Here is a 19,172-nt window from a genome sequence, read left to right on the forward strand (position 1 = left end):
GCAAACGCCCTCCGCCGGGGTTTGTCTCCTACGCCGCTGGCCGCGGGTCCCCTTGACCCGAGGGGTTGAGCGCGCCTCGCGGAGGCCGGCGAGCTTCGGGGGCCGGCCCTCCCCCGCTCCCACCCCACCCAGCGGGCCCGCCCCCTCACATCCTAGGCCCCGCGCTCCTCCACAGCGCTCTCCCCCGGCGGCGGCGCGTCCTCCGCCCTCCCTCCCGCTGCGGCTCAGACTCCCGGGGCGCTTCGGCCGAGCGGGAGGCGCGCTGGGGGGATGCGCTCCCTCAGGGCTCTGCAGGAGACGCTGAGCGGGGCCGGCGCTCAGTGCCGGCTGGGAGGCTGGGGCCGCCCGAGCCGGAGCCCTCTCCTTGGCGGGGGCGTCCGGCACCACCTCAGTGAGGCCGCGGCGCTGGGCAGGGAGACGCCGCACAGCCACCAGCCGCAGCGCCAGGATCAGTAAGGCTTGCGGGACCGGGACAGGGGCAGGGGACGGGCTCGCTCCCACTCCCGCTGTCGTCTTGCCAGCTCCCGAGCCCCCTTACCCCGGGAGCGCATCTCCTCTCCCCTCTCTTCTCGCTCACTAGCCTGCGATGCCTTTTCCTTTAGATTTGGGGCTTTGGGTCCGGCGCGCTCGGGCGGTAAGGTGCCGTCCGCCCGGGAGGGCGCTGGGGCAGGTCGGTCCTCGGGATGGTGCCCGTCCAAGGTGCGTACCTCGCTGGGAGACGCAGGTGGGCGCGGAGTGTTGCCTGGTGCACGTGTCTGAGTGCAGGGCCGAGCGCGCACGGCGCATCCTCACCCCCCCTTCCAGGTCCACGGGTGTATTTTAGGGGATGCGTGCGTATGAAACGGCCTCTTAGAGCCCCGGTGGACTTGGGTCTGCCCATCTGTATGGCGTGTCTGTGTTTCGGCTTGTCCTCGGCGTGTAATGTGTGATGCGCGTGCATTACTAGTGCGCAGGTATGTGCGTGTGTCTTTGCTTATGTGTTGGATGCGTGCGTTGTCAGGGCTCCCAAATCTGTAGGATAGGGGTAGTTTTCCAGTTGATTGTTGAATGAAAAAAATGGGGGGGAAATCATTAGATACAGATTTCCCCAAACCAGAACCAGTCAGCCCGTCATTTGTGCTGCCAAGGGCTCTCTTCCCTTGGGCTAATATTCTGTCCCAGAGGCTGCGCCTCTCCCCTCCACCACCCAGGAGCAGTTGGAGGCAGAGCCTCTATTCCCCCAGACGCAGAGGAGATGAGCAGGAAATTTTGTCCTTTCCAGAATCCAAGGTAGACAGTGTCCATATAACCCCTGCTCTATTATAGCAGGAACAGAAAACGGACCATCTCCTGTGTCCTTGAGATGTACTGAATCATCAGTACATGTCAGAAAGACATGCACATCATTTTTAAACTAGCCAGATAGACATGGCACCCACTGTCTCACCACTACCGGAGCCCTTGTCCTGACAGATAACAGAGCAGTAAGGTATGACTGACTTACTAATTTTTAGGCTATACTTGTCCATCAACCTCTTCTTAAGGAAATACAGAACATTTAAATATTCAGGAATAGGCCCTCTTTCTCCCGTTCTACTCTCTACTCTAACTTTTCCCAAATAATCTCCATGGGAGAAATGGTGAGATAGAGCAAAGCCTTAACCTCCCTCACCCTCAAGTCTTCTGCAGGATGGAGAGCAAGTGGTATCCCTGACTCCTTCCACACACACTTCCTTATCCAATGGAGTCAGGTGATGGACGCGTTTTGGGGAACCTTGATCCTCCTGCCTATGGCTGTCTGTGCTCTCAGGGAATTCTTGCTAGGGCCCCTCATCGGGTGGTTCCCTTAGGCAGAAGGAGTTGAAAGCACTGGCAGGGGGTGGGGTCTGGGCGTGTGATACCATGAAGGGGAGAAGTTCTTGTGTTTGAGGGGGGAAAGGCAGAAATGAGAAAACACCCAGTTATTCAGCTTCTTTTTTTATTTTTTAATATTAGCTTTCTTGTTTTTGATTATAAAAGAAAAATAAGAGTACCAAGAAGAAAATAAATATCCCAATATTAGAGGTAACCAGTTAATGTTGTGGTATATATCCATATATACTCTATATATGTATGTATAAAATTTAACAAAAATAGGATCATAGTATTCATATTCTTTGGTAACCTATCTTTTTCATTTATGGACAGCTTTTAGTATTGAATGTGTGTGTCATATTGTCATTTTAATAGCTGCTATTTAGCCATTTTAAGATTACACTATACAAGGTATCATAATGTAGTTAACCAGTCTTCAATTTGGTTACTGCATATTCTTGTGCACCCGTTCAATTATTTCTTAGAGTAAATTCCTAGGAAATTTTCCTTCCAGAGACATGTGTCATCAATATAATCTTCTAGTGATGTTTTATGTATGTGTCAGCAAACACATGTTGATATTATTTCCCGTTCTTTTTTTTTTTTAAATAAAAATGGTGTCATGCTATACACATTGTTCTGCACCTTGCTTTCCTCCCCCCCCCCCAACATTATCTTGGAGATAAATCCATAACTGGGTCAAAAGAGTATGCAGTTTTCTTAAGGCTTGTGACACCTCAGTGGTGCGGCATTATTTCCTGTCTTCCTTTAGCTGCCAGGCACAGAAGCCTGCTCTAAAGTGTTCCTACATAATTGCCTTCTTGAATTATTCCTCAGATAGCTTTTTCCTCCCTTCCATCACCACATGGATCCCGTCCTCCCTATAGGCACTAGCCTCATTGTGACAATTGGATTTCCACAGAAAAAGAAATTCCCCTCTTCTGATATTCCTCCTCGCCCTAAATACAAACATGCCTGGTCTATTCCAAGCTTCTTGAGAGACTTTTTATTTTTTAATGGATTGTTTCAATAGAGAGTATGTCCATATTCATATACATCACACTCAATAAGTAGCATATACATATTCATATCATTCAAAATTCAAAATATAAAAAAAAAATGTAGTGGGCAGTATCCCTCCTACTCCTTTTGCCCAGCACCAGCTTCATCACCCTAGAGGAAGGTAAATCAGGCTTACAGGTTTCTTTTCATGTCTTTTCTTTCTTTTCTTTTTTTCTTTTACAGGTTTCTTATCTATCCTTCCAGAAATATTTTGTTCTAAAGAGGCAAACATACTTTTTCCTTTTAAACATAAATAGTACCATACTATAAACATTGTTCTACAGCTTGTTTATATTAGTTAATATGACATCTTAGAGATTATTCCATATCAGTACTTTTTTTTTTTAATTTTTATTTATTTATGATAGTCACACAGAGAGAGAGAGAGAGAAAGAGAGAGAGAGAGGCAGAGACATAGGCAGAGGGAGAAGCAGGCTCCAGGCACCGGGAGCCCGATGTGGGATTTGATCCCAGGTCTCCAGGATCGCGCCCTGGGCCAAAGGCAGGCGCCAAACCGCTGCGCCACCCAGGGATCCCCCATATCAGTACTTAAAGAACTTTCTCATTTCATTTTTCTTATACTGTATAATATTCCATTGCATGACTATACCATAATTTACCTAACCTGTTGATGAACACTTAGGTTGTTTCCAGTCTTACTAACAATACAATAAATGTGAATATGTGACTTTGTGAACATATAGTCAAATTGTTGGGTCAAAGAGTCATTGTTGTTGTTTTTTTAAGATTTTATTTATTTATTAGAGAGAGAGTGTGTGCACAAGCAGGAGGGAGGGGCAGAGGGAGAGGGAGAAGCAGACTCCCTGCTGAGCAGGGAGCCCAATGCTAGGCTGGATCCCAGGACCATGGCCCCAGTCGAAGTCGGTAACAACTGAGCCACCCAGGTGCCCTGGGGACAAAGAGTTTTAAAGGGTGTTAATCTCAAATAGCTGTCATCTTTGGAACGATCTGAAAACATATCCTCTAAATCTGTTAACATATTAATAGTAGAATTAATGAAGACCAAGAAGTCTTAATTACCTGGAATTTTAAGTGCTGTAAGCCAGCAAAAGAGATACATTGGGGAAAGGGGACCTTACTAGAAATGTGACTTGGCAATTTTTTATTGAAAACACACTGTGTGCTAGGGACTTTGCTCAATGTAATGAAGACAAGATATATAGAGGGAGAGAATAGCTACAGATAAAGGTATAGATATATAAAGATACATAAAGGGGCGCCTGGGTGGCTCAGTTGGTTAAGCAGCTAAGTGTCTGCCTTCAGCTCAGGTCATGATCCCAGGGTCCTGGGATAGAGCTCCATGTCGGATTCCCTGCTCTGCAGGGAGTCTGCTTCCCCCTCTCCCTCTGCCTGCCACGCCCTCTGCCTGTGCATGCTCCCTGTCTTTCTTTCTGTCAAATAAAATACATTTTTTAAAGATTTTATTTACTCACAAGAGACACACAGACAGAGGCAGAGACATTAGCAGAGAGAGAAGCAGGCTCCCTGCAGGGAGCCAGATGGGGGACTTGATCCTTGGACTCCAGGATCCCACCCTGGGCCAAAGGCAGGCACTCAACAACTGAGCCACCCAGGCGTCCCTAAATAAAATATTTTTTTAAAGATATATCAAGAGGGAAGGAGTGGGAGAATGGGCAAAATGGGTAAGGAGAGTGGGAGATACACCCTTTAAAAATGTCAATTTTCTAATTTCAAATCAGAAGAATTAGAATTAGAAGTCTTTATAGCTTAAGGAAAGAAGGAAGGAAGGAAGGGAAAAAGAAAAGTAAAGAGAAATTTTTACATCTTGGGACACCTGGCTGGCTCAGCCGGCTGGAGAGCATGCAATTCTTGATCTCCATATCGTGAGTTAGAGCCCCATACTGGGTGTAGAGATTACTTAAAAATAAAATCTTTTTTTTTTTTTTTTTTTTTTTAAAGATTGACACACAGAGAGAGAGAGAGAGCACAAATAAGCAGACCAGCAAGCAGAGGGAGAAGAAGCATCAGGGCTCTCTGCTGAGCAAGGAGCCCAGTGCAGGGCTCAGTCCCAGGACTCTGGAATCATGACCTGAGCTGAAGGCAGATTCTTAACCAACTGTGAGCCACACAGGCACTCCAAAAATAAAATCTTTTAAAAAAGACATTTTTACATCTTTTTATTCTGAATTTAATCAATAACCCAAAAATATCATATCTGTTTAAATTTTGCAACGTACGTCTAATTTAGTAAAAATAATGAATGTTGATTATGGAAAAAAAAAAAAAAAAACACAAAGACCTAACAGTGGAGCAAGAGAGATTCTTCTGTCAGTAAGTCAGTAAGATGGTGGGTTGTGTCATACCAGCAGCATAAACAATATTGGGAGGTTTAAGGAAGCCTTTACAGAATGAGTACATTTGATCTGGACCTTGAAGGATGAGCAGGACTGTCCCAAGTGAAGGAGAAAAAAGGTCATCCGTACAGAAGTTGCAGCATAGGCAAAGGCAGGAAGCCTGACAATGCCTGGCCTATTTGGGCACCTACCTATTATCTGGCATAACTGGAGTATTGGGGCATTGTGGAGAATAGGAAAGGGACGTTGGCAGATTTTTTTTTTATTATTTATTTATTTGAAAGAGAGAGTGTCTGTGGGGCAGGGAGGGGCTGAGGGAGAGACTTCAAACTGACTCCCTGCTGAGCACGGATCCCAACTCAAAGCTTGACTCAGGCTCTATCCGAGGATTCCACAACCCATGAGATCATGACCTGAGCCAAAACCAAGAGTCAGATGCTTAACCTTCTGAACCACCCTGGCACCCCTGTTGGCAGGTTTTAAAGAACCTTGAATGCTATACCAAGAAATAAGAACTTATTTTGCAGGTACTGGAGAACTATCAAAGGTTGTTTGTTTGTTTGTTTGTTTGTTTTAAGATTGTATTTATTTATTCATGAGAGAGACAGAGGCACAGACACAGGCAGAGGGAGAAGCAAGCTCCCTGCGGGGAGCCTGATGTAGGACTCTATCCCCGATCTCCAGGATCCGAAGGTGGCAGTAAACCGCTGAGTCACTCGGGCTGCCCTCAAAGGTTTTTGAATAGAGAAATTTGAGTTTTTGAAAGAACTGGTACATTGTGGAAGATGGGTTGGAAGTCAAGGGAGTGTAGTAGCAGTTAGGGAACAGACATTATGGAGCTGATGCTAAAGAAGCATGGTTTACCGAACATTTACTTTGTGAAAGACTTTTTCACAAAATTAATTAAGCCTACTTCACCCACGTGAAATAGATATTACTACCCTTATTTTACAGATGAGGAAGCAAACTCAGCAATATTAAATAACCTGACTTACTATCCATATTAAGGTCACACAGCTTTTAAGTGGCAAATTCTGGTTCTTTCTACTATACCATGCTGGCACAGGGGAAGAAAAGAGGGTGGATTTCAGAAACATTATCATGGTTACCATGATGTGGGTTACCAACTGAACATGGATGTAAGGTATGGGAATTTTCCAAATGATTCCACGTTTCCAGCTTGGTACCTGGGTGAGTGATACTGCTATTAACCCAAATGGGGAGCACAGGAGGAAGAGCAGAGGGACGGAGGTGAGATAACCTCAGGTTAAGACATTTTGAATAGGCGGTGCCTACAGGACATCTAGAAATGGAAGTCTAGAAAAGCTGTCTAGAAGGCTACTAGAAATAAAGATCTGAAGGTTAGGAACACAAGAAAGCGAGAGAATAAGATTTAAGACTTCCCAGCAAAGATGAGAAAGTTGGAATTATAGGGATAGATTAGATGGTTCAGGCAGGAGGCCTGAGTGAGATAGAGTGAGGACACATACCTATTTATAAGGTCACGTTCTTGGAGGAGGAGCAGGTAGCCGTCCTCACGCTATCCTCCTTCCCTATCTCTGCCCCCAAACAGTGATTCATCAGAGAGTGGCATGCTATCCCGCCTGGGTGATCTCCTCTTCTACACTATTGCTGAAGGACAGGAACGAATCCCTATCCACAAGTTCACTACTGTAAGTTCCTCTGAGCCCTCAGGACCTCTGCAAAGTGGGAAAAGGAGGGTAGGACAAATGTAGGGCAGCTAATGCAGCTAATACATTGCTTCACGAGGGTGAAAAATAACAGATGGCAGTAGATACCTAGAATCATAAGGCAATCCCATCTCTCCTCCAGGCTGGGAAGATTAAACCCTCTGACTCAAACCATATTCTTGGTTTGAGACTTTGACCCAAGGGGTTCAGAAACCAACTGCCTTGATGAAAAGGACAGTAAACCCTTATTAGCCTTCAAAGCTGTACCATGTCCCTCCTTTATTAGTCTGCAAATCCATTTGTTCTACCTGTTGTAGTAATTGGGGTTGAGCTAATTGTGATCCACTGGGAAAGAATATTAGGATTGCATTACTATCCTTCTAATTGACCTTACCAGGCTTCTTTCCCCTAAAGGCACTGAAGGCCACTGGACTGCAGACATCAGATCCCCGGCTCCGGGACTGCATGAGCCAGATGCGCCGCATGGTTCGAGAGTCCAGCAGTGGTGGCCTCTTGGACCGAGATCTTTTCCAAAAGTGAGGGCCCCGGAAACAAGAGCACCATTCTCAAAACTGTTCTGTGGACATAGACTGTAACAGCAGGGAGCTCTCGGGGATTGGATAGTTCAATCCCTCATTTTATTACTTGTGTATAACACAAGTAACATATGAATGTTCTATACTCGTAAAAATGCAAGCAATGTGGAAATACATGTTCTCCTTTCCCTGTCTCCCCAATCCCAGTCCCCTTGCCCAGAAGTAAACATTGTTAACAAATTAGTGGGTATCTTCTAGACGATGTCCTATGCATTTACGTACCAATAAGAATATATTTAAATTAAAAAAAAGAATATATTTAAATATATGATTTAGGATTTTTAAAATATAAAGGTGACCCGCTATACATATTATTTGGGTTTTTTTTTTCTCATATCCCAAGGTACTGTGTCTTGGGCTATCTTTCCACATCATTACAACCCCTCATTTTAGGAACAAAAGAAACCTAAGACCCAGAAAGATAAAGTGATATGCCAAAGGTCATACAGCGGTTGGTCCCAAACCTAATGACCACTCACACCTTCCTTATTCCCAACTTCCATGGCTCCAGAGTGAGTGACAGCTGCATCTCTCCAGCCTCCTAACCCAATCGTGTCTGGGATCCAGGTGTGTGAGCAGCAACATTGTGCTCCTGACCCAGGCATTCCGAAAGAAGTTTGTCATTCCTGATTTTGAGGAGTTCACGAGCCATGTGGATCGCATCTTTGAGGATGCCAAAGAGCTCACTGGAGGCAAAGTGAGGGCCAGGGGACTAAGGGAGGGGCAAGGGCTCTGGGCCAGATATACCTTGCTTCTTGGAAATTTCCTGGGGCTGGGAATCCATGGTTGAGAGATGAGAAGCAGAACCTTTAAAAATAGGGACAACGGCTTTATGTATTTCTATACATGTGATTTCTAGAGCAGATGAGGGAATCCAACCCCAATTTATGAGGACAATTGGCATAAAGGATTCGATAGAACTTTGAAAAAGACCTATAGAATAATTAAGCCTAAGAACCAATAAGGGAAGCTGACCCCAGAATTCTCCTGTTTTTACCTTCCATAGGCTTTACTGCCATCTCTATAGGAATAGGGCTACAGGAAGATAAGCCCTTCTTGGACTTAAGACTTGGGTGTCCCTGGGAACAACAGGCAGGAAGGAACCCATTGGCCTGAAGAAGACAGAATTTTCACTTTTATCTAGAAGATTCTCCTGACCCTGAACTTCAGCAGCTCTGTTTCCCCTCTCTATATCCATATTTCTGTTCTGTTTTCTCTCCCCACTCATGCCCAGGTGGCGGCCTATATCCCTCAGCTGGCCAAGTCCAATCCAGACCTTTGGGGCGTCTCCTTGTGCACTGTGGATGGTCAACGGTGAGATGCTGGGTGAGAGGGAGTGGGGAGGTAGGGCACAGGTGCAGAATGTAGGCTCGACCCCTTTCATGGCCCCTGTCTGCCTCCAGGCACTCCGTGGGCCACACAAAGATTCCCTTCTGCCTGCAGTCCTGTGTGAAGCCCCTCACCTATGCTATCTCCATAAGCACCCTAGGGACTGAGTACGTGCACAAGTTTGTGGGCAAGGAGCCCAGTGGCCTACGCTACAACAAGCTGTCCCTCAATGAGGAAGGTGAGTACTACCATGGCTCAGACCAGACTCCTAGATGTCCCCCCTTCTTATTCCCACCCATCCCTGAAGCCTTGTTTGTTTCTCTAACTCTCCTGATTAGCTCTGTCATTTCATCCTCCCCAGCAAAGAAATTTTTCTTGTCTAGCCTGCAGAGTGGGAAGGCTGTAAAGGAGGCTTTCTCAGCAGCTAATAAGACTCTGGGTGGTTTTTATTTCCCCAGGAATCCCCCATAACCCCATGGTCAATGCTGGTGCCATTGTCGTGAGCTCCCTGATCAAGGTCAGTGCCATCCTAGCTTTCTGGAAGGTACTATTCTCTAAACCCCCTTGTTCCTATGTTCCTCCTATCTGCCCAGCTCTCCAGGGAGATTGCTGGGGCTCTGATCCCTCATCCCTCTGTCCTCAGGAGGCAGTGAGGGCACACCAAGGACCCACATATGTTGAAGATGTTAGTAAAAGGAACTGCACCTCTGCCCCCACTCATGAGTCTGGAGCCCAGAGCTTCCTGGCCCTTAGAGAAGTGAGCAGGTCTTGACCCCTGCCTAGGACCAAGGGCCAAATGCCAGATACAGGGGGAGGACAGCACTATTGGGCACTGATTGGCTATTTCTGGGTGAGGGACGCAGAAAGAAGGGTGAATGGCCAGGCCAGGGCAGGTATTCACGTCACCTGAAACTGTGAGTTGGCCTTGAGCAAGGGTATCAGGCTGGCCTGTCAGCTGTAGGTCTCCCAGGGCTTGAGCAAGAACCTGAGAACAGTGTGGGCAGCAACACTCCAAAGCCAATCACAACCCCTCCTGAGGAAGGTGGTGTTAGGAACCCTCCCCTCAGGGACTCAGGTGTCAGAGTCCCTATGGTGTTGACACTATAGTTGACATGTGCAGGAAGCAATGGGATGTGGTGGGGGTGGGGTGAGAGACCAGGCTCAGGCTCTCCCCTTACCCTGGGATAGCTCTATCTACCCTGTAGCCAGCACCTGTCTCATTCCATTCCCATCTAAGCAGGCCTTAATGGACCCAGCTCTCGGCTAAAATCTTCAGCTTTATCTCAGTTATCAATATAATTGGTATACCTGAATATTATATGCAACACATCTCTCATCCCATTCCTGTCACTTCAGTTGGAGATGGCTATGGGAGTCAGGGATAGGATAGAGGATGGCTCCAGGCTGGGCTGTAAGGGTTGAAGATGGGGATCAGGAATAGGAGTGGGGCTTTGGGACAGGACTGTAATCAGGAGAATGGAAGTGAGAGTCAGGGATGAGGGCTGGGATTGATAATGGAATTGGAAGTGAGACTCAGATGGGTGAGACTCAGGGATGGGGTGAGGTTATCTGTACTCATTACCTGATAATAAAATCTAAATTATTTGTTTTTTTTTAAGATTTATTTATTTATTTCATGAGAGACACAGAGAGAGGCAGAGACACAGGCAGAGGGAGAAGCAGGCTCCACACAGGGAGCCCCATGGGTGACGTCCCAGGACCTCAGGATTACGACCAGAGCCAAAAGCAACTGCCCAACTGCTGAGCCACCTAGGCATCCCTGATTTGGTTTCTAAGATCACTAGATATGCAGGTGTACAAAAAAAATCTCAGTTGTTTAAAAAAAAAAGATACGGTAAATGTAAAATATTCCCAGTAGCAAAAACCAGTGTAAAACATTAAGCTGCACTAGGTGTTCCTGACATTGCCCTGTCATCATTTTAGTCTTGGAATGCTGATCTCAATCTCTTACTTTCCCTCTTTCCAGATGGACTGTAACAAAGCAGAGAAGTTTGATTTTGTAAGTTCCCTTGCTACTCATTCCTGGCTGCTTTTCTCCATAGCATGTTGTCCCCTCCAGCTGCCCCAGTGCCTGGCTCTAACCCCACTTTGATAGTACACCAGGCCATGTTGGAAGTCTTATTTCCAGAGATGTGGGAATCTGTGGCCTCAGAGGGGAAAGTCTCCAGAGTTCCTGCTGCGATAAGAACCTAGGAGTTCAGGGGGGTTAGTCAGGCTAGTATGTGTTTACTAGGGATCCTCACCCACATGATGCCTTTCATGCCTCTTTTTCTTTTTTTTTTTTTTTTAAGATTTTATTTATTTATTCATGAGGGAGGCAGAGACATACGCAGAGGGAGAAGCAGGCTCCCCACAGGGAGCCCGATGCGGGACTCCATCCCAGGACCATGGGATCACGCCCTGAGCCGAAGGCACGGGCTCACGGTCTGAGCCGAAGGCACGGGCTCACGGTCTGAGCCGAAGGCAGACCCTCAACCACTGAGCCACCCAGGCGTCCCTCCCTTTTTCTCTTTTAGGTGTTACAGTATCTGAACAAAATGGCTGGGAACGAATACATAGGTTTCAGCAATGCCACGTAAGGCCCTGTTCACAGAATTGGCTGACTACATTGTGGGATGTGTGTACATACGATGGAGGTGGGGGATGATGGGATCTGGAGAGGAAGAAATCCAGGGGAATGGAGGCCACCATGGATTGGCCACCTGGATTCCTCTGAGCCCATTCATTGACATTTGTTTACTTTGCAAAAGAATTAGTTCCATTTCTACTTAGTACTTAGAGAGGCGGTGTGAGGGTTTATTCCTCAGCCATTTTTTGCCAAGCCTCTCAAAGCCAAGAGCCTCATCACTTTTCCCAGTCTAGATGACTAGACAGTTTGGGGGTTGGTTTCTTTTTTTACACTTTACAATAAAGCTATGCCGAGTGCTTGCTCAGGGTCAGAATTTCCCTCTGGTATTCCTGTGAGGATTTATACAGGATTCAGTTTGACATGTGTGATCTAGTTCTCTCTCTCGGGGAAGGTATTTTTTCCCCCTTCTTAAACCCACCCCTCAAACGTCAAGTACTAAATTGGGTGTTTGCTTCAGATTCCAGTCAGAGAAGGAAACAGGGGATCGGAATTATGCCATCGGCTATTATCTAAAGGAAAAGAAGGTAACTGGGACAGGCCGGTAGAGAAAGTCCCTGGGAATTCTGCAGCTGGTGGAAGGGTACATGGGGTTGTGGACTCGGGTGGACACCTTGGCAGTGTGCGAGGGTATGCTGATGGCAAAAGAGAAATGCTCTCCCTTCTTCTTCCTTGCAGTGCTTTCCTAAGGGGGTAGACATGATGGCTGCTCTTGATCTCTATTTCCAGGTGAGCAAACACTGCTGCCCTGCTCGGGGCCGGGGGAACGGACACACTGCCATCCTTGCTCTGACCCACAAGAGGGATACTCCTCTCTAGTGGTTCGTGTCCTGCAGAAACACCAGGGGAGCCTTTTGAAAGATCAGGATGCCAAGAACATTGTTCTGCATGCAAGAACACAGCGTTCGGGGGGATCCCTGGGTGGCTCAGTGGTTTGGCGCCTGCCTTTGGCCCAGGGCGCGATCCTGGAGTCCCGGGATTGAGTCCCGCGTCGGGCTCCCGACATGGAGCCTGCTTCTCCCTCCTCCTGAATCTCTGCCTCTCTTTCTCTCTATGCCTATCATAAATAAATAAATAAATCTTTAAAAAAAAAAAAAAAAAGAACACAGCGTTCAGAGCCACATGGCATCCTCACCTCCGCCTTGTCCCTGTAGCTGTGCTCCGTGGAGGTGACCTGTGAGTCGGGCAGCGTCATGGCAGCCACCCTGGCCAACGGTGGGATCTGCCCCATCACGGGGGAGAGCGTCCTGAGTGCTGAAGCAGTGCGCAACACCCTCAGCCTCATGCACTCCTGCGGCATGTACGACTTCTCGGGCCAGTTTGCCTTCCACGTGAGTGCCTCTGACCCTGCCATCCATTTGCCACCCGCTCCAAGCCAAGGAGTGAGGACATGGAGTCCCTGAAGGTGGAAGCTGGCAGCTTGTTCCCACCTCTCCTTCACTAACTTCTAGCCTGGCAATTAGGCTGAGAATCGGGGATCCCTGGGTGGCTCAGCGGTTTAGCACCTGCCTTTGGCCCAGGGCGCAGTCCTGAAGTCCCGGGATCGAGTCCCGCCTTGGGCCTCTGGCATGGAGCCTGCTTCTCCCTCCTCCTGTGTCTCTGCCTCTCTTTCTTTTTTTTTTTTTTTTAAGATTTTTTTTTAATTTTTTATTTATTTATGATAGGAATACAGTGAGAGAGAGGCAGAGACACAGGCAGAGGGAGAAGCAGGCTCCATGCACCGGGAGCCTGACGTGGGATTCGATCCCGGATCTCCAGGATCGCGCCCTGGGCCAAAGGCAGGCGCCAAACCGCTGCGCCACCCAGGGATCCCTCTGCCTCTCTTTCAATCTCTGTGTCTATAATGAATAAATAAATCTTTAAAAAAAAAAAATTAGGCTGAGAATCCTTAGGGGAGTTTGTCAAATACCCTGAGTCCCTCAAACACATGAATACATAATGGTGCAGCTTCTGAACCCTTCTCTGCCCCCATCATGTACCTGGCCTCTTCTCCTCCAGGTCTGTTTAGATGTCACTTCCTCAGTGACTTTGCTGACCATCCTGCCTCCTACTAGGACCTCCCTCCCACTTCATCCTCCATCAGAGCACCCTACTTCTTTTTTCCTGTGTTTTCTCATAAGCCATGATTCTTTTTGTCTTTTGGTCATCTATCTTCTGTCACCAGAATGAAGTCCAGTGAGACTGTCCTAGTTGTAGAGCAGCATCAGGCATAGCACAGACACTCAAGTATTTCCTTACTGAAGCCATGAATTTAAGGGGGATAGGGCAGGAGAGGAGTAAGAAGCTAATTAACAAGCCAAGAAGTTGAGATGGATGTGACTTTACGAATGCAGTCATCTGGGATAGACCAATTTAATAATCCAGAACTTGAGGGTACCTCTAGCTCATCCTCAGTTTCAACTTCATCCCCAAGGTGGGCCTGCCGGCCAAGTCAGCTGTGTCAGGAGCCATCCTCCTAGTGGTACCCAATGTCATGGGAATGATGTGTCTGTCACCTCCACTGGACAAGCTAGGGAACAGCCACAGGGGCATCAGCTTCTGCCAGGTGAGCTACTTTGCATGTAAGACTTAATGTTTTTGAATGAGTAAATGAAACAATTTTGAGCTCCTACTAAGTGCAGGGAGTAAGTAAACAATCTCTTTGGCTTACAACTCTAGAAGCTGGTATCTCTCTTCAATTTCCACAACTACGACAACCTGAGGCACTGTGCTCGGAAGTTAGACCCACGGCGTGAAGGGGGAGAAATTCGGGTAAGGAAAACCCCGGATGGCTTGTAAGAATATTTCAGAATAGAACATTCCATAATGCTTTATCAATACCCTTGGCTAAGCATCTTTGGAGAAGGGTCACAGGGCAAAGCTGGGCATGGGTGAGTGCAGAGTCACAATTAATCTCAGGTGGGTATTTGTCTTCTAGAACAAGACTGTGGTGAACCTGTTATTTGCTGCCTATAGTGGAGATGTCTCAGCTCTTCGAAGGTACCAAATAAACAATGAAATAGTCCTGGTCACAGATCTCATTATGAGTCAACACAGCAAAATAGTTAAGTGCTTCAGCTTTAGAGCCAGATAGATTGGATAGACTGCATTTAAATGAGATTATTTTAAGTACAGTGACTGCCATGTGATAAGAATTTAAATGATGGCAGGCGGCCACTGTTATGATTAACTTCGGTGTTAAGAGCAGAGTCCTAGGAGGTAAGGACTCTGCTTCAAATAGATCACCAACATCAACAAACACGTACTGGGCACCTACCACGAATAGGCAGTGATGTTTCTGGAAGCATCCCACCCCTGTCTGATTTGGAAGTCTCATCTGGGTATAGAACATGATTATGCAGGGTCTACACATCTTAGCAAGCTGTTTTACTTTTCTGGAACCCATCCATTCTATCCCCACCTCAGAAAAGACAGTAGTGATTCTAGGCTGATCTAGGTAACTCCAAATGCTTTCCGCTACCCTCAGGTTTGCCTTGTCAGCCATGGACATGGAACAGAAAGACTATGATTCCCGCACAGCCCTGCATGTTGCTGCGGCTGAAGGTATCTGAAGGTTAAATAAAAGGGGAAGCAGATCTTAACTTTTTATTTTGTTTTTTAAATAGTTTATTTTTATTTTTTAAGTAAACTCTACTCCCAACGTGGGGTTTGAACTCCCAACCCTGAGTTGTGTGCACAAGAGTCACATGCTCTACTTACTATGCTAGCCAAGTGCCCCCAAGACCATTTCCTTTCTACCAAGAGTACTCCCTATCATATATGCCCTTAAGGTTACAGGGGCAGCAACTAGTTTTGTCCAGATGCCCTGCGGTTTGCAGGCCAACTATGATTGGGTGCTGCAGGGAACAAAATGAAGAGGCCTTTCCCCCTTCCCTCTTCGTTTAGACTCCAGCTGCTGAGGTCTGTACTAATGTTAACACCAAAAGGTTGAGAATCTGCACTATCTCATTTTCCTTTGGCCCATATTCCTAGGACACATCGAAGTTGTTAAATTCCTGATTGAAGCTTGCAAAGTGAATCCTTTTGTCAAGGACAGGTGAGTAAGATTAAGCTAAAAGGGGGGCAGGGGCTAGGCAACAACTTCTTTACCGCTGCCTTCCAGCCACCATGGTCTTAGATGTAACCAGAGCACCGTTGGTGTCTATGCCTGATCATGGTCTTTGTTCCTTTTAGGTGGGGCAACGTTCCCTTGGATGATGCTGTGCAGTTCAACCACCTGGAGGTTGTGAAACTGCTGCAGGATTACCAGGACTCCTACACACCATCTGAGACCCAGGCCGAGGCAGCGGCTGAGGCCCTGTCCAAAGAGAACTTAGAGAGCATGGTGTGAGCATGGGCCATGCACACAGTCCTTGCTCAGAAAAAGCACGAGCTGGCCACACCTTCAATCCATAACCACCAAACATGCCATGGAGAGCCACCTTGCTTCAGTGGGGACCAAAACTTAGGCCACTGCTTCCTGTGAGAGTGAAAATACCCCATTCCCTTGACAGAGCATAGAGAAGTGCCTTGGTGGACACATGCAGTAGAGCAATCCACGGAGACTATGAGCTGCTTCCAGGTACACCCTAATGGTTGGGCCCACTTAAAATCATCCCAGGTCTTCACCCAGGTCCCCTCTCCCTCTCCCTAAAGAAACCATCATGGGAGACACAGAAATACTCCAGTAAAGAGGTCTTAGCTACCATGCACAGGTGTATATCCACAGAAGAAGTGGGACAACTATGTTCCAGGCTTTAAGAGCCTGGACAGGTCTGCCCTCCTTGGCTGGGAAGTACTGCTGCTACTGCTAATTTTATAGACAGAGAAAGTATTTTGTGCTCAAATAAACTTTAATTACACATATTATTTTTGTTAAATCCCATCCTTCTCTCTCTCCTAGAGGCATCCAGCTGCATCACTATCATAAAGGTAGAGTAAGAGGGAACCACAGAGCCCAAACAATACATATTTCACATAGATACTCACCCCACCACGTTTTCCTCAACCCCAACTACTGCTGTAGGCTAACTGTATTCTGCTGCCGGAGATCAGGTTGCAGGGGTGGGCTGATGCTTGGAGGTTTGGGACTGAGCAGGCCCAAAAATGGATTGTGCAAGACCTCAGGCATCCCTCCTCCCTCTGGAAGTTCCAACTGCAGCAAAAGTACCTTGTCTCCTTTGGTCGTGGTTGTAACTGACCCAGTGATTATACCAGATGTCAGAGGTGTGCAGATTAAGGCAGACGGACTGTGGATGGTGACAGCTGCAGCTGTGTGGGGCTGAGAGTCTGGCACTGAGGTACTGGGGAAGGAGGGCTCGGTTTCAGCCACCGTAAAGCACTTTATGAGGGAGGCAGAGTCCAGACTGCATATACACTGTAAAGGGGCAAGTCACTGACTGCACCACTCTTCCAGCCAGAGGTAGAAAGGATTTACTCTGGAGAGATCCTGTAGAGCCCCAAGGAAAAGGGGGGGAAAAAATCACATGTGGGCAAAGGGAGGCAGAGGGTATCACAGTGGTGAATACATTCAAACAAGTTGAAAGCTAAGACCCCAGGACTGAATGCAGTCTGAGACAAGTCTGGGCACAGGGAGGCAGAGGGACTGAAGGAAGCCAGCCAGGCAAGGTACACTCATGATAGCTTAGGAAACTGGCAGTGGCTTGGGGGAGGGGAAAGGTGGCTGTATGCCTAGCTTTCTCAGGGTATGGGAGAAGAGGAAGACTAGGATATTGCACAGAGGACCCAACACTGAATTTTGAGAGTTAGAGATTGCTTGGTGGCAAAATTAAAAGGTTTCAGACACTTTCAGAGGAGATTGGCCAAGAGCATAATTAGGGACTCCAGTGAGGGACATGCTAGAGGCCTTCAGGCACCTCGAGCCCTGAGTGGGTCAGCAGCTCTCCATCCCAAAGGGCGAAGGCAGGTACCACTGGACCTCGGAAATCGGTCTGTATGGTGTGGACCACAGCGACCCCACTCACGTCCACCAGGCTCAGCTTCTGGGCCTCATACTCCAGGAGCAGCCCCACCTTCTCTGGCTGCCCGATGCCCTCAATGGGGGCTTTTTCGTTGGCCAACATGGTGTGCCACTTGCGCTGAGCATAAGCGAACACCCAGGAACGCTCATCAACACCGATGCAACTATCCCGGGACATGTCCACGTCTGCCACTCCTATCCGGAACTGGTGGGAGCGTTTCACCGTCACCTCCCAGTAGTGTCTGCCACTGGTGACCGCCGTGTCTGCCAGCACCACGGCCCACTCCCGGAAGCGCTCCACGTTCAGGGCCACCTTGGTGGGCTCCAATCCCACTATGCCGTATTTGACGCCCGTGTCACCTTTGAAGAGGGCCAGGCTGCTGTGGGCGGTTTTTTCTTCCAGTTTGAAACTGATGCCTGCGAGCAAAGAGACTGGATGATGACGGGGGTAGAACCCTAGGCCTAGGGATACGTGCATAGGACGATCCGAGGCCGCGGTCGGGGAGCTCACGAGTACACAGGAAAGCGTCAGGACGTCAGCGGGCAAGAGCCGGGCATGTTAATATGGGGCTCGGGGAAGCCTCGGGGTAAACAGACCGTGTCCCATGTTTGGACTCTCAAGACCAACGCAGATCGGGAGGGGGAATGACCCAAAAGGGCTCCCGGGAATGCGGAAACCGTTAGGGAGGTAAAGGAGTGAGAGGAGATAGTCTTACCTCTGCGGGCTTCGGCGGCAGCAAGCCCCAAGCGTTCGGCTCCCCGGCGGCACAGGCACAACGAACGTGCGAAGGGCAGCGCCATCTTGCGCCAGGGCTGAACAGGGCACGCCCCCGGCCGCACACGCCGCCATCTGCCCGCCTGCCCCCTTCCGACGTGGTGCGCGACACGCCGCCGCGCGGCGTGATGACGGAGGGGCCCGCGCCCAGGACGGGGCGGCCATCTTGGCGCGTTCTGCGTGGGTGCGTCCGGGCTTGGCGCGGTTTGTTTGCTTTTTCGAGGGGACTGATGCTCACACTTTTAGCAAGGAGGACCTTTAAAAAGGTAGCGTAGCAGGGTGCCGAGCATAGATTTTAGAATTAATAATAGGATTCGAACGCAGCTCCGCTGTGTGACTTGGGGCAAATCACTTAACTTCTCCCGAGACTTAGTGTCTTACTTTGTAAAACAAAAATAACTACCCTCTAGACCTTGGTAAAAATTAGAAAGAATAGCCTAGAATACAACTTGACAGACAGCAGCCACTAGGTTAAATGGTTTGATAAATAGTAATATGTAAATAGTATAAATATTGGTTTTGTGTTTTCAGGGTTATTGCAGAAGGACTGACTTGCAGGCTTGTATGTCCAACTACCTTTTAGACATTTCTATCCGGATACGCCCCACCCCTCGCCAGCCAGCCTGAAATTTAACAGGTCTAAAACTTTGTTCTCACATTTACACAAGCTTCCTCTTTCGCTTGGTTCCCGGACCTCTGTGATCTGCAACCCATAACCAGCCCACTGCCGACGCCCGAAACCTGGAAGTCCTTGACTTGTTTCTCTCGTCACATATCTGATTATCCTTTTTTTTTTAAGATTTTATTTATTTTTTAAAAAAAGGTATTATTTATTCATGAGAGACACAGAGGGAGAAGCAGGCTCCATGCAGGGAGCCCAACGTGGGACTTGATCCCGGGTCTCTAGGGTCAAGCCCTGGGCTGAGGGCAGAGCTTAACCGCTG

At 47.9% G+C, this 19,172-nt stretch overlaps 2 protein-coding genes across 2 annotated transcripts; one reads left to right on the top strand and one right to left on the bottom strand.

The window, feature by feature from the left end:
* Positions 1-76: 76 nt before the first annotated feature.
* On the top strand, positions 77-16,339 carry GLS2 (glutaminase 2). The gene is made up of 18 exons (XM_041756023.1): positions 77-452; positions 6,805-6,904; positions 7,337-7,458; positions 8,086-8,215; positions 8,753-8,832; positions 8,922-9,085; positions 9,306-9,364; positions 10,835-10,867; positions 11,385-11,443; positions 11,955-12,021; positions 12,173-12,223; positions 12,649-12,825; positions 13,908-14,039; positions 14,153-14,245; positions 14,412-14,473; positions 14,961-15,037; positions 15,467-15,530; positions 15,668-16,339. Exons 1-18 carry the CDS (start codon positions 271-273, stop codon positions 15,822-15,824), a joined length of 1,809 nt encoding a protein of 602 aa, XP_041611957.1. The 5' UTR covers positions 77-270; the 3' UTR covers positions 15,825-16,339.
* On the bottom strand, positions 16,314-18,329 carry SPRYD4 (SPRY domain containing 4). Its single transcript, XM_041756025.1, has 2 exons — positions 18,170-18,329; positions 16,314-17,870 (listed from the first exon to the last, which is right to left on the bottom strand). Exons 1-2 carry the CDS (start codon positions 18,252-18,254, stop codon positions 17,332-17,334), a joined length of 624 nt encoding a protein of 207 aa, XP_041611959.1. The 5' UTR covers positions 18,255-18,329; the 3' UTR covers positions 16,314-17,331.
* Between the last annotated feature and the right edge of the window lie 843 nt (positions 18,330-19,172).

Source organism: Vulpes lagopus, chromosome 5 (genome assembly GCF_018345385.1).
Source record: "Vulpes lagopus strain Blue_001 chromosome 5, ASM1834538v1, whole genome shotgun sequence".
In the NCBI taxonomy this organism is placed as follows: domain Eukaryota; kingdom Metazoa; phylum Chordata; class Mammalia; order Carnivora; family Canidae; genus Vulpes; species Vulpes lagopus.